Raw genomic sequence first — 12,518 nt, 5'->3', positions numbered from 1 at the left:
TCTACGCGTAGTAGCATAATGCTTTAGCAACTTGCTCACTTTGCAATTCCATCATCATATGTTAAGTTGTTAAATAGTTTCTATTTCGAGTTTTGCTTCGCAAGGTAATCTTTGTTACGTTTTACAGGTTGTTATGGTGTAAGAGACAGAAAAATGAGCCTTATATAGCGTGGTCAGCGTACTAACATTGCGCTTTTACCACCGAGCACATGGTTTTAATAGTGTTGTGTTGTAATCGTTTTATCAAGGACGAGTTTCGTTTGTTGTTAAAGCACAATAACTTCGAATCCTCTCATTTCCACAAGTCTCGAATGAGATAAATACAAGTTTGCGCAAGTTAGGAAGCAATGCTTAATTTAAGGTTTATTATTTCAAGTAGCCAAGAGTGGACGCTACATATGGTTTGCAAGTATGAAAGGTCGACATCGTATGTTGAGCTAGCAACTAGTAACGTTCTCCGTTATTATTAAACTCGTTAGGTATCGAAGGCTGTACTTGTGTTACTTTGACGCTTTTCGCGGCTTTACATGTCCGGCCCGGATAATTTATTTCGCAGCCCTTTGGATCCGACTCATCATTGCTTTGGTTTTGCTTCAGTGCTCCATAGCTTCAGAAACTAAGACCAAAACTTGTTCAGCCAATTGCTGAGAAACAAAAACCAATTGCTAATCTTTTCCAAGGGTTTTTTTTTTAGTAATGTCCTGAATGTCAATTTGCTGTGAGGTCCTATTGGCTTCTTTCACATTCTCTTTACATTGGACTGGCTTAAATACTACAGGCAACTAGCTTTATTGGATCAACCAATATATTAAGAGAATTTTACGAAATCTTCCCCTTACCTAATGTTACCAGCTCCCACAGAAGAACGCCGAAAGCCCACCTAGTTGTAAACATAAAATGAACGATTAGCATTCCGACCATTTTTACGAACATCTTAGAAAACGAAAAGCCTTTCAAATAGAAATCTTGCTCACACATCACTCTGAGTTGTAAAGGTTTGATCAAAAATGGCCTCGACTGACATCCACTTCAAAGGAAGTTTCCGGTTTCTCTTTGCCTGATAAACCTTCTCTTCATAAACGTGGCGAGTCAGACCAAAATCTGCCACCTTAGCTATCTTACTCTCGCCAACAAGAACGTTGCGAGCCGCTAAATCACGATGCACAAATCCTTTCCTCGCCAAATACTCCTGCAAGATTAAAAGTTAACAAAAAAGAATTCACGAGAATTCTTTATCATCAAAAAGAATACATTCACTCAAAAGGGCTAAACTTGAAGTAACTCTATATTTTTTGGCAAATAATAAGAGAGGCAAAAAAATTAATGCTGTGATACAACACTTTTTTCGGATGACCTTAAGGGTTCTTTCAGCTATCCTTTCGATCTGTTATCTGGATTGGTATTTGATTCATGGGTTTCTAGTTAATCAGTCTAAAAATGGGACGGCTAGACCAATCTCTCTGGCGGTTGCAGGTTAATGAAGGCGCATCCTACGTTGGTTGTCCAGTCGTTTTATATCCACGAACTGTTTGCACCCAGTCGATTCGTACCCAAATTCACACGATTTGCACCCAGCTTGTATCGGTTCGTATCCGATATGCTGGTCGATTTGTACCCGTCCCAACATTCAATAACACTCAAAACCTAGGAAATTTCTCGAAATAACCCACGCGCGAGCAGGTGAACGGATGTCCATTTGGGCGTATGACAAGGTATGAAAGACACAAACAAATAAGATAGAAGTAAAGCTCTGTAGTGGACACTAGCTAGTGACCTTCTTAAGAATAATCACTAAGTCATTGCCTTGTCCAATGTAAGTATAACATTTTCGATAGGACAGTTCATTTTTTATACTTGCGACTTTTCAAGCAAATTGACAGCGGACTGTTAGACTAGTGCCTCGTGTAAGGTAAGCATCAAAATTGTTGCTGAGTTGATTCAAACGAATCAATGTCTCACCATTCCTTCGCTGATTTGCCAGGCAAATGCTAAAAGGTCTCCTGGGGTAAGAGTCTCCTCGTCATCACCAGCGTCTTCATGATCTTCATCTTGGTTCATTCCTTTATTTTCCATTCCTTTATTTTCCATTCCTTTATTTTCCATCTCTTTTTCATCTGTTTTTGATGAAAATGATAGAATTTGAATTTTTCTATCGTCATCTTTTGGTGCATCAGGGCTGTTGACATAAATGCGGTCACTCCTTGTGGCCTGGAACGAAATGAAATAGAGAATTTCATTTTCTCTGAGCTGCTGTATATCGAACTTTGGCAATTCTTAAGTTTTAATTTTGATAAAATGGCGCAATTGTTGGTTGTCCTTTTGGAGTTTTCCATAGGATATTTCAAATCGCATTGGCTTTCTTAAGACTAATTTTCCATTACCACACAATAAAACATGAATACACAATGATCAAAACAGACTGTCTAGAGAAAGAAAAAAAGTTTTTTTTTATACTACTGTAAATAATTTTTTTCATTTAATGAATTTTGTTACTATTCAGTAGCAAGTCTCAAAAACAACAACATTCGAAATGACGGTAAGTAAGTAAGACCTTTATTTAAGTGAATAAAGGCTGATAGTTTCGAAAGAAACTGTTTGGGGTTGCGTCGGTGGAGGTAACGAAATAATTTGGATATATCAACAAAGTTGAAATGGTAAATTAGCCACCGTAACGATTACAAAAGCTGACGTTTCGTGCGTTAGCCCTTCGTTATTTAAGTGTCAATGTGTTTATCCTAAAAAGACTAATAGGAGACACTATAATTAAAATACACTTATATAAATTATATATTTACACGAAAATGATTAAAATTTAAAGTTTAGAAAGCTAAAATATTCCTATTGACTACAAAGATTACAGCAATTGCTGTTATTAATTACAATCTCGTCTAGGTTCAGTTTTCCTATTTTGTTTATGAAAACCGTGACATAAACTTGGCGAATCCCTTTGACTTTCAGTGAGTTTTGACCACAAAAGTGGCCCGAGGTATCTGACAGAGTGCTTGCCATAGCAAATAGTTTCAAAACGTGGTAATACAAAGTCACTATTCCGTAGCGAATGTGTAGAGCCTTTGCGGACAAATATTCAGAAACGCAGTCGGGTACAAGACCATGTTTGACTTTGTACATAAGTACTGTGAGTGATATCCTGAAGCCGTCTATTATATAAAGAGGCTATATTAGCACGCCTTAGGAGTTCTTCATATGTGGCAGAGTGGGATTTATAAATAACCATTGGGGCTCGTTCTTGTACGGTCTCGTAAACACACACCGAAACGAAGTGCATATATTTATTGAAGGCAGGAATCAATACGCATACATTACACCTACCACTGTTGTTCTTTCCCCCAACTGTTTGTCAAATACGTAAGTCTCGCAGTATGTGGAGCGATAGGGACCACGTGATTCGTCACCAAGACATTCTTTTACCTGATGAGACAACAAAGTAGAACTTCTTAAATGTGTGGAAACGCACCAATCTTTAGGATGGGTTTCGAAATTTCATTCAGACTTGATAATTTAACACTTAAATGAAACAGTCATTTGTAAACTAAGAAAAATAATTTTGAGAATTGCATGAAACAGTTTTTAATTCATAGGCTAAGCAGTAAAAATGTTCATTGTTTCGAAATTTGCCAGTTTTGAAATGAGACCAACCAAAACTTGTAATGGATTACTGAGGATCAGCTCAATAGAGTCCTCCCTCGCCTAATCAACTCCGCACGTATTCGTAACGAAATCTATTTCAAGTTAGTTTGGGACTCGAGATATCTGACCTCACGTCTTTCAGTGGAGGAATGACACCGCAAGGGATGTCCACATGACCCATGCCAGTGACCTCGTCACATGATTCGTTTACAGTGTTCCCACACTCCATCAACTGGGAATTTTCAATTAAAAAAGCATATGAAAGTCGTTTAGTTTGCTTCCTTGGTGCTTTCTAGCATAAGGTGAATACCTTTCCCCGACGTTTTCGTAAGTAATGCAAAAGGTCTCCATAAGGAATATATTCAACGAGCAAAAACATTGGTTCCTCTACAGTGCAACAGCCTAACATATTGACAATATTTTTGTGCGTTCCCACGGCTTTCATTAGCTGTATCTCCTCCAGAAATTCTCTACGCTGATCGCTATCTGCCATTCCTGTAAAGAAAAGTGATAATTGTAAATGACCTACGCCTTTATGGTTATAATAGCCATTGCAAACAAAATATCTGTATCGACCTAATAGAATTAAAATCCCACCTGGCAGGAGGCACGCTGGTCGGCTATTCACCAAGTGCAGCAACTAGACGCTATACCGTGAACAAATCCAAAGAGAAACAAAGTGGGGAGGTCCAACTAAATAACCCCAGTTCAGGGGTTGTTTATTCATTAATCAGAACCCCTCACCCTCCTCTTTTGTGAGTCTTAAAAACTTTATCTGAGTTGCTTTAGCTTCGTACACTCTAAATATTGCAATGTTTCGAGTATACACTGCGCGCAATTTGTTCGTTTGTCAAGTAACCAACTCTTACGGGATTCGGCTAAAGCAAACAGCAATGTACCAACCCAAGGACCTTTTTTTTCTTTTAAGTATAAGTTACTCTGATTTCCATATCTCCGAGTGATGTAGTTCGTTAATTTGAAAAGCATGTGATATAATTTTTCTTGATTTTTTGAAAGACACATTTAGTTATGAGAACATTACATAAATTCAACTCACCATGTAGCATTTTAACTGCCACAAGAAGTCCTTCCGTCTGCTTGAGCGTGTTTCTACGCGTGAGGCTTTTTGGAGGCATCATTGAGAGTTTCCGTGATGGCGACGTAGACTCCTTCAGGACCCCCTTGTACACCTTTCCAAAGGCCCCTTCTCCAAGCTCCTCCCCCAGGGTCACTGAGTCTCCATCTACTTCCCAATGATCAACCATTAGAGCAATTTTGCTGCCAAAGCAAAAAAATTAATGAGTGAAAGATGAATGGAAAGTCGATTAAACGTTCTTATTGAATAGTTATCCAAATTTATGAATTAGCAGGTAAAGATAGCTGTTCGTATCAAGTGATAATCTATTCTGTAACGTTTGTATTCGTTTTAAGGACAACTTACCCTATGACACGCCCTTTAGCTCTTATCTTTCTTTGTCTTTCGAGATAACACCAACTAAGTAGCGCTACGGCTATCAATATAGATAATATCACTCCTATAACAAGCCCAGCTAGCTCAGCTGGGCTCATTGGATCAGACAGATGATTTTTACCTGAAAATAGTGATAATCATTATCATCGTTATCATCATTAGCAGCACAATCATCTCCTATGTCGGATGTATTCTTAATAATACCATAGACTTCATCCGGGAAATAAATACATAAAAGAAAATATTTAGCATAAGAAAGAGTTCGAAATGTTTTTGTAGTAGGAGATTAAAGCACCGCATGAATTTAGTAATTTGTGTCTTACGAAGCTGTATAAAATTTTCTTTGAGTGCTTTTCGATTGAATGTCGCAAACGATGATGGAAGAGCAGAACAAAGAATCACGTGGAATCAATGGGAACTCATAGGGAAAACAACAAACTGCCTTTAGCTCAGAAAAACTAAGGGGAAAAGAGATTGGTGCTGGATTCCCTGCTATTCTTGTTTCAAAGATTCCAATCAAAAATAAAAGTATAACAGTTACCGGTTTGTGATTTCCAGGCAAGCGAGATCTTGGCATCTGCACCAGTAACCGCAGACACAACGAAGACCGGAGTAACCTGGCAAGACACAGATAAGTTAGTCAATTCCATATTAAGAGCTTACTTGTGTTTACAAAAAGTTCAGCTAGCGCGCTTGCGAGCCAGAGCTCCGCAACCAATACACAGCCCAAACAGTTGCGCAGCATGACTCTTCTTAAACTCCTACTACCCTTCTACTGAATAGCGGAAAGGCATATATCAATTTTCCTCTTACATATGAAACTTGCATCGTCCAATTCTAGTTTCAAAATTTCTATGTTCATCTAATGCTTATTATAGATATCTATCATATAAAAGAACTAAATCACTTTTATATTGTACGTGAGGAGACAGTTAGAGATTCGCTTGCACAAACGTGTTACGGTAAAATACCTGAAATTCGACTCCATTAACTCTACTGATCCCATCAATTGTAACATTGGTACCAGTCTGCGAAAGAGAAAGCACAAAGACGCCGAGTCATCAAAAGTGGATTTTTCGAAAATGAGCATGCACAATTAAATTAACCAAAACTTTGACAGCAAGCAAACGGCTAATTATAAGTAATAGTTGGTTTTGTACAGAGCCCAAAGCAAGTTCAAGGGACACATTTGCCTCGATGGGTGTAAACCATCACCAAGTCCACCTGCATCAATCTATTTCGAAATTGGCACAAAATGTCACAGGAGATCAAATTAGCCGGGATAGATAGGTTATAATCGCCTCTCTTTTCGTTGCCGTTCGCCAAGAAATCCTTTCGTCGAGCCCTACTGAGCGCGAACAGTGTCTTAGTTGAGATGTAGGCCTTCTTAATAAAAACTTCTTTCTCGAAAGACGTGGCCTTTCCAGCCAGTGCTCATCTCGATTTCTGCTGCATGAAACGACTCAGTACGTCAACTTTCCCCGGATGGGATGCTCGGCCATCACTAGGTTGCCCCGGGCATTCCGCCAGGCTTCCTTTACATTTCACTGGTATTCATCCATACTCTTGGGTTGAGAGAGGCACTTTGAGAATGAGCCACAGTGGTCTCTAGACGCGGAGTTTAACGTGTTGATTGCAATACTTCATGTTTAGTTTTGCCCTACCTACGCGGTACTGGGTTTAGAATGTCTTTTATGGTATGGACCATGTGCTCTAGTTTGTTGTTGACGTTTGGTTTCGTTTTTTTGTCACGTTTTCATCTGGTTTGCAAATTTTCAAACCTGAGGTTACGATTAAAACCAAACTAAACCAGATCGTCCAGTCTGATCATTATTTCGAAACCGATTCACGGTACGGATGGAGACAAACTAAATGGAGTTAAATGGATGAAGTTGAACATTTACTAACCGTTAAACCGCCGTGAATTTCTTTTTGAGTCGTGCACAAATTCAGAGGTAGAAATTTATTAGAAATGGCAAGTTCACATCTTTCCAGCACGGTTGCCCTTACAGTGTGTAGACCTCACTGCATATTTTGTGGGGAATTGCAAGTTTTGTTTTCAACCTTTTTTTTCAACAGTAAACATCATCTCCCTTACCGTTGTGGTCTCGGTGTTCAAAAGCGTTTCCCTCCTTTTCCGTAACGGGAGATTTTTCGCCGTTAATTTGTATATGTAGTGTTTTACATCACTATGTGTGAAAAGTGGCTTCTCCCAGCTCACTGTCGTGCGGAAAGTGTTTTTGGCAGTCGGGAAAATCTCATCATACTTCAAGCCATTAACCTGAACAAGCTCCTCCCTGGGGCCTGTTTTAAGCAAGATATAAATCGCGAAAGTTAAGTTCAATAGCCATTTGCATCAGTTAAAAATGTGGGATAGAAGTCTCATTTTACACAGAGGCGATCAAAATATTCATCGCATTGATAACTTTGAAAATCCTTATGCGAAGTCTTCCAGGGAGATTAGTTGAAACTAAATGATGAACGAATAACTGACTGATGAAATGCAAAAGAGAGGTCACTTACGAGGCGCACTCCCTGTTTTTTGTACCATTTCTCCAGTGATGTGTATGTTGCTGTAAATAGGTGTGACCTTAAAAAAATTTAAAAACAAACGTTTAACGACTCAGTTTTATTAATTTCAAGAAATGCCTTCGAGAGATACCCTTGAAGTCTGAGAAGGTGCATGCTCAATGAAAAGAGGTTTATCTCCGATGAAACAAATGTGTTGGTTGTTGTCGCGTTCCCGATGCCGCAGACACGTGGTGTTGTGCACCGGAGTTCGCCAGTATAACCATATTGTTGAACTTTAGACAAGTAGCAGAATCAAACTCTTTATTCACTTAAGCTGGCAGTCTTTGTACAGCACAGGCGGTAAAAACTATAGAACGAATACATGAAGGTTCGATATGGGGAAAACCGAAAGACTACGAAGCTAGAAATGATAAGAATGATGAGGAATATTACAAGCGTAACTTACATCGGATCTTGACTCCAGGGTAGAGAACTCCTAAACTCCGTTCGGCTCCGAAATGGTTTCACTACAATGACTCTTCGCAACTGAACTACTAGCTAATAGAAGGCGAATTTAGTTCTTACACTTTGACGTAGGGGAAATAGAAATGAACAGTGCTTTGTGTAGCTAGCTTCGAGCGGATATTCGCTAGTCACGGAATAGAAATCAAACAAAGTGCGCTAACAAATTTAATAGAAAGTCATTGAAAGTTTCTTAGTGTCTTTGTGCTAAAAACGGAAGAGTTACATAAGTAAAAAAGATTAGAGTTCGTATACGTAAACGTGACAGTTGTATTAAAATTTTTTCCCACTAAATAGAGTCTCTCGCTGTACACATTTATGAAGTTGGAAGAAGAAAAACTTCTTGGTGAATTTTAATTCTTGTCAAACGTCGATCCAATTTGCACTGTTGGAAAAAAAAGGTTCAAACTGCAACCAATGCCTATTGCAATATACCTTCACAATGACGCTTTCACGCGGGAACATTCCAAATACTTGCAGGAATGTCGAATTCTATGAAAGGAGACAATGAAAAAGGTTATTAAATGAACGCACATGGCAAAATATGACAAATAATTATGGTGTTGCCATCGCAATGACAACGGCTATTGCTAAAATTCTTGCTCTTATCATAACTTTCTTCCTTATATTTGTAACCGACCAGTGTGTAACTGTCTGCCACTTTGGTGAAGGTAATAAAAATTGATCCGTTTAAACCCTCAATTGTCCCGTGCAAAGGACGGACAGGCTACGTTACACACGCTCATTTCATCCAAACTTACATCTCCAATTTTGGAACATCCTAATCGGTGACTGTCCCTCTGTAACGGTGAACAAGAAAGCTCTTTCCTTAAATAACCTCCGTGCAATTCAAAGGACACTGTATAAGAGCGCACAGTGCTATACTGAAATGGCGGAGGTTCCCAGGTGAAATTGACGCTGAAAGTGTTGCTTTCTTCATCTTCTAGAAACAAACCTCCTCGTAAATTTTGCACCTGCACTTCCTGGTTGTCAGGCTCTTTGGGAACAAAAAAAAAACATAGGAGTAAAAGGTATTTGGCAATTGAGGACGCACACATATTGAAATGCCATATGCTCGAAAAATGCTTTCAAAACAGAATTTTGAATTTTGAAACTCCTATTACTGCCTTTCGTCTTTTCAAACATGACATCCTCGGTTTTATATGTATGTATTTACATATATGTTGATTAGAAAAATTACGACGACTACGTTTTTATCCCTACAAGCCTGTTTCGTGATTGCTCACTCATCAGGGGATTTTTATTGACAAGAATATCCGTTACCATTGTTTATATACTTTACAAATTTGCAATGAGAGGCGTGGCGGTGAATTTAAGTGCTTTTGTTCAGTTTTTGCGCAGAAATGCTTTGTTTCTGTGGCGGCATGAGCACACAAGTTCATTACGTTTATCGAGTGATGATAAGTCTGGTCGGCAGATGGTGAGTAGTTTTTCTTTTAGGCAGAGGTTGCATCTTTTACTCGCACTCTTGTAAGGTGATCTAGATGAAAGGATGTGCCATGAAATAAAGTGGTCGCCGTTACTTTCTTTGAGAGTCCAGATGTGTTTGCTGAGTTCGGTAGAGTTTTTATGTTTTATGTGTCGGAACAGTGCGGTGTGGTTTCTGTATCTCGTTTTAAAGTCGTTTTCTGTGTACAGTATAAACAGTCTACAGTATGAACAACATCACCTTCGGCTCAACCAATATTTAAGCCGAGCTCTGTGATATATATGAAACGAAGAGGCAGAAAAAAATTCTTAACTTGATTTGCTAATTTCTTACTTTGAGGAATATTAATGATTGTTGAAGTAAGTCCTGTGAGAACAGTAGCATCAAATATCGGCGTCACCTTTAAAGACAGTAAGAATTTAAAAAAAGGTGAATACTATTCAAGGTTTTGATGAACGTTCCTAATAATGCTCTACTTGGATAGGACAAGCAGTTGTGGTCTCATAGGATCTAACGAACAAGGATTAAGCCCCGTTTCATGAAATTAAGGAACCAGAAATCTTAATTCAAAGAAAAGAAAATCTCAAAGTATAGAATACTGGTTCCTTACCTCTACTTCTAGATTGTCACCAGGGATTAAGCCATGGATGATAAAAGACGTCCTCTCCTGATAAGGTGGTAAAATGACAAATTATTTTTCATACTCATATATGCGCTGCACGAATTATGGGATATAAATGGCTTAATGATTTACTAAGTGATCCAAAAAGCTGGTCATTGTTTCTTTACTCTTCCCCTAGTTTTTTGCCGGAATACTGGATCTCTCATTGTTCTGATTAACGGCATACTTTAACATTAAACACAATTTTCCAGACTTATCACGTAAAAATGGCTCAAATTTAACGATGTTTGGCAACTGCAAATAAGTGATTGTGTCATTCCCTTTGACAAGCTCTGTATATCAGGAGCCTCTTGTCGAGATAATCCGAACCTTAAATTTGTCATCTAAAGTTCTTGGAAATCTCAGTTTACGGTTTCTAAGTTACATTATAATTTCAGATAACAAAACCAAATAATTCTATAATATTCCACCGACGCAGCTAGAACTACAGTTTCTTTGTCCCTTTCTTTCATTTTCTAGGTTAGTTTGCCTTACGTTTTTAGGTCTTACCCCATCAATCTGGAGGTCGAACGTCTTTCCTCTGCCCGGATTCCCTCTTCGTCTGTATATTATGTCGTATTTTGTTACGTTACTTTCATCGAAAAGCGGTTTTAGCCATTCAATCACCACAGTACTTAAGTTAAACGAGTTGTAGGTCAAGTTACGAACGATTACTGTGTTTTCATCGGGCGCTAAAATAAAATGAAAAAAAAACTGTTAGCTTCGATTGTAATGAACGTCATCTGGGATCTGTGATATTCATCGAGAAGGGTATAGCCTGCAGAGCAGTTATAATTAGGGTGAGCGAGTGATCAGTTTTTCTTAGCGAAAAATGGCCGCCATCTTGGATTTTTATGGCAGCGGACGGCTGGGGAGAGAAAGTAGTTTGCACCAAGAGGGTGAGTCCACTCTGACTCGAAATAAAATATGGCGTTTGGATAAACGATCACGAGCCTACAACGTCAACTCACCCTTATTAGACGCCTGCACTGTAGGCTAAAAAAGGTAGGGTGAGAATTTGTCCAGTATTACACCCGGAAGTGGTGTTTTCCGAGCGTACAGTCAGTACTTTGCTAAGAGTTTTATTTCTTCTTAAAGCTCCTGTTAATTCTGACTGACTGGCTGACTAACTTAACAAGTAAATGAAACAAACAGTACATTATTATACTTACGTGGGGCAGTTTCTCGGAGTTTTACCTTTTCCCCCTCGATGTTGGGATTGGAAAACAGAGCTCTAACCTTCGAAATAAAAAACACACAAAGAGCATGTGAAATATGCTGAATTTCTGTGACAATTCCGGATGATGTGTCAGACATTACTCACCATAAAACCTCCCCAAAAAGTTCCGAGAAAACGACAGCTTCCCCGTATATCCGACCAAAATCACTTATTTTTTGTCGAACGAAGACTGTCCGAGTGTCCTGGCCCTTGGGTTTGGTGTAACTACTGATTTTATCTTGCGCTTATTCCAACAATTTTAATACTCATAGTTACGTTGTTTCCTTCAGTTTGCAGGTAGATTTTAATACATAAAAGCACTCAATACTTCAGCTCAAGAGCACTTCCTAAAGTTGAAATCAAACTGCATTAGCTTGAAATCATGGATTGATGACACCACCATTCGAGCAAATGCCTCCAGAAAACTTTCTCTTGAAACCTATGTTATAAGCTCAAGCATTTTCCATTTTATACTGAAGAAAAAAACGTGAATTCTAAACAACAGCAACATTTTTCGGTTTTATGCAAAAATCACAAATATTTGCTCAAATCTAACTTACCTTTACCCTTAAAGATTCTCCAGGTCTTATGCCGGATAGAAGTATCTTCGGCTTATCCTGCATGCAAATAAGTAGAAATGCTGCGTTAGAAAGGTTCCTTTCATGAAAGAAACTAATTGAAACAAACCTGTATTCCATCCGACAGAAACTAGAGTAATACATGTTAATGGCTGGTTCAAAAATTCATGATAGAATTATCCATCTTCTGTTTTTACAACAAAGCCACAATTTGTCACACTGACAAGTGAAGCATGTCAAAGACCGTCAGTTCAACCATACTAAAACTAATTGTTTTCTTTCTTTCGTTGACAATAAAAACAGTGAATGACGTAAAGTAAATTTGCCTCAAAATCGTGAAATTTTGACTTTTATAAATTTCTGAAACAGCACACACGTTCGAAGACGGCGCATAACGCATTTAACGACTCGAAATCTCGCATTTTGTTGAAAAGCTTTGGTAACACGGGCAGTTAGAA

At 38.5% G+C, this 12,518-nt stretch overlaps 1 protein-coding gene across 1 annotated transcript in view; it reads right to left on the bottom strand.

Annotated features, from left to right (window-relative positions):
* The window catches only part of LOC111337089 (uncharacterized), a 102,547-nt gene that overhangs the window by 1,554 nt on the left and 88,475 nt on the right, over nucleotides 1-12,518 (bottom strand). Inside the window, exons 20-37 of the mRNA XM_088762493.1 lie at nucleotides 12,043-12,099; nucleotides 11,436-11,502; nucleotides 10,774-10,955; nucleotides 10,213-10,269; nucleotides 9,936-10,002; nucleotides 8,914-9,149; nucleotides 8,588-8,644; nucleotides 7,643-7,709; nucleotides 7,218-7,423; nucleotides 6,091-6,147; nucleotides 5,661-5,736; nucleotides 5,090-5,240; nucleotides 4,706-4,926; nucleotides 3,959-4,143; nucleotides 3,331-3,429; nucleotides 1,960-2,208; nucleotides 975-1,189; nucleotides 840-880 (exon numbers count right to left, since the gene is read on the bottom strand). Of these exons, the coding sequence (XP_088618619.1) occupies nucleotides 840-880; nucleotides 975-1,189; nucleotides 1,960-2,208; nucleotides 3,331-3,429; nucleotides 3,959-4,143; nucleotides 4,706-4,926; nucleotides 5,090-5,240; nucleotides 5,661-5,736; nucleotides 6,091-6,147; nucleotides 7,218-7,423; nucleotides 7,643-7,709; nucleotides 8,588-8,644; nucleotides 8,914-9,149; nucleotides 9,936-10,002; nucleotides 10,213-10,269; nucleotides 10,774-10,955; nucleotides 11,436-11,502; nucleotides 12,043-12,099 (2,290 nt within the window). The remainder of the gene's footprint in view (nucleotides 1-839; nucleotides 881-974; nucleotides 1,190-1,959; nucleotides 2,209-3,330; nucleotides 3,430-3,958; nucleotides 4,144-4,705; nucleotides 4,927-5,089; nucleotides 5,241-5,660; nucleotides 5,737-6,090; nucleotides 6,148-7,217; nucleotides 7,424-7,642; nucleotides 7,710-8,587; nucleotides 8,645-8,913; nucleotides 9,150-9,935; nucleotides 10,003-10,212; nucleotides 10,270-10,773; nucleotides 10,956-11,435; nucleotides 11,503-12,042; nucleotides 12,100-12,518) is intronic.

The sequence above is a fragment of the Stylophora pistillata genome, chromosome 6, assembly GCF_964205215.1.
Source record: "Stylophora pistillata chromosome 6, jaStyPist1.2, whole genome shotgun sequence".
Classification (NCBI taxonomy): domain Eukaryota; kingdom Metazoa; phylum Cnidaria; class Anthozoa; order Scleractinia; family Pocilloporidae; genus Stylophora; species Stylophora pistillata.
Note: the sequence above shows the minus strand (reverse complement) of the source record. Positions and strands in the feature narration are given on the sequence as shown.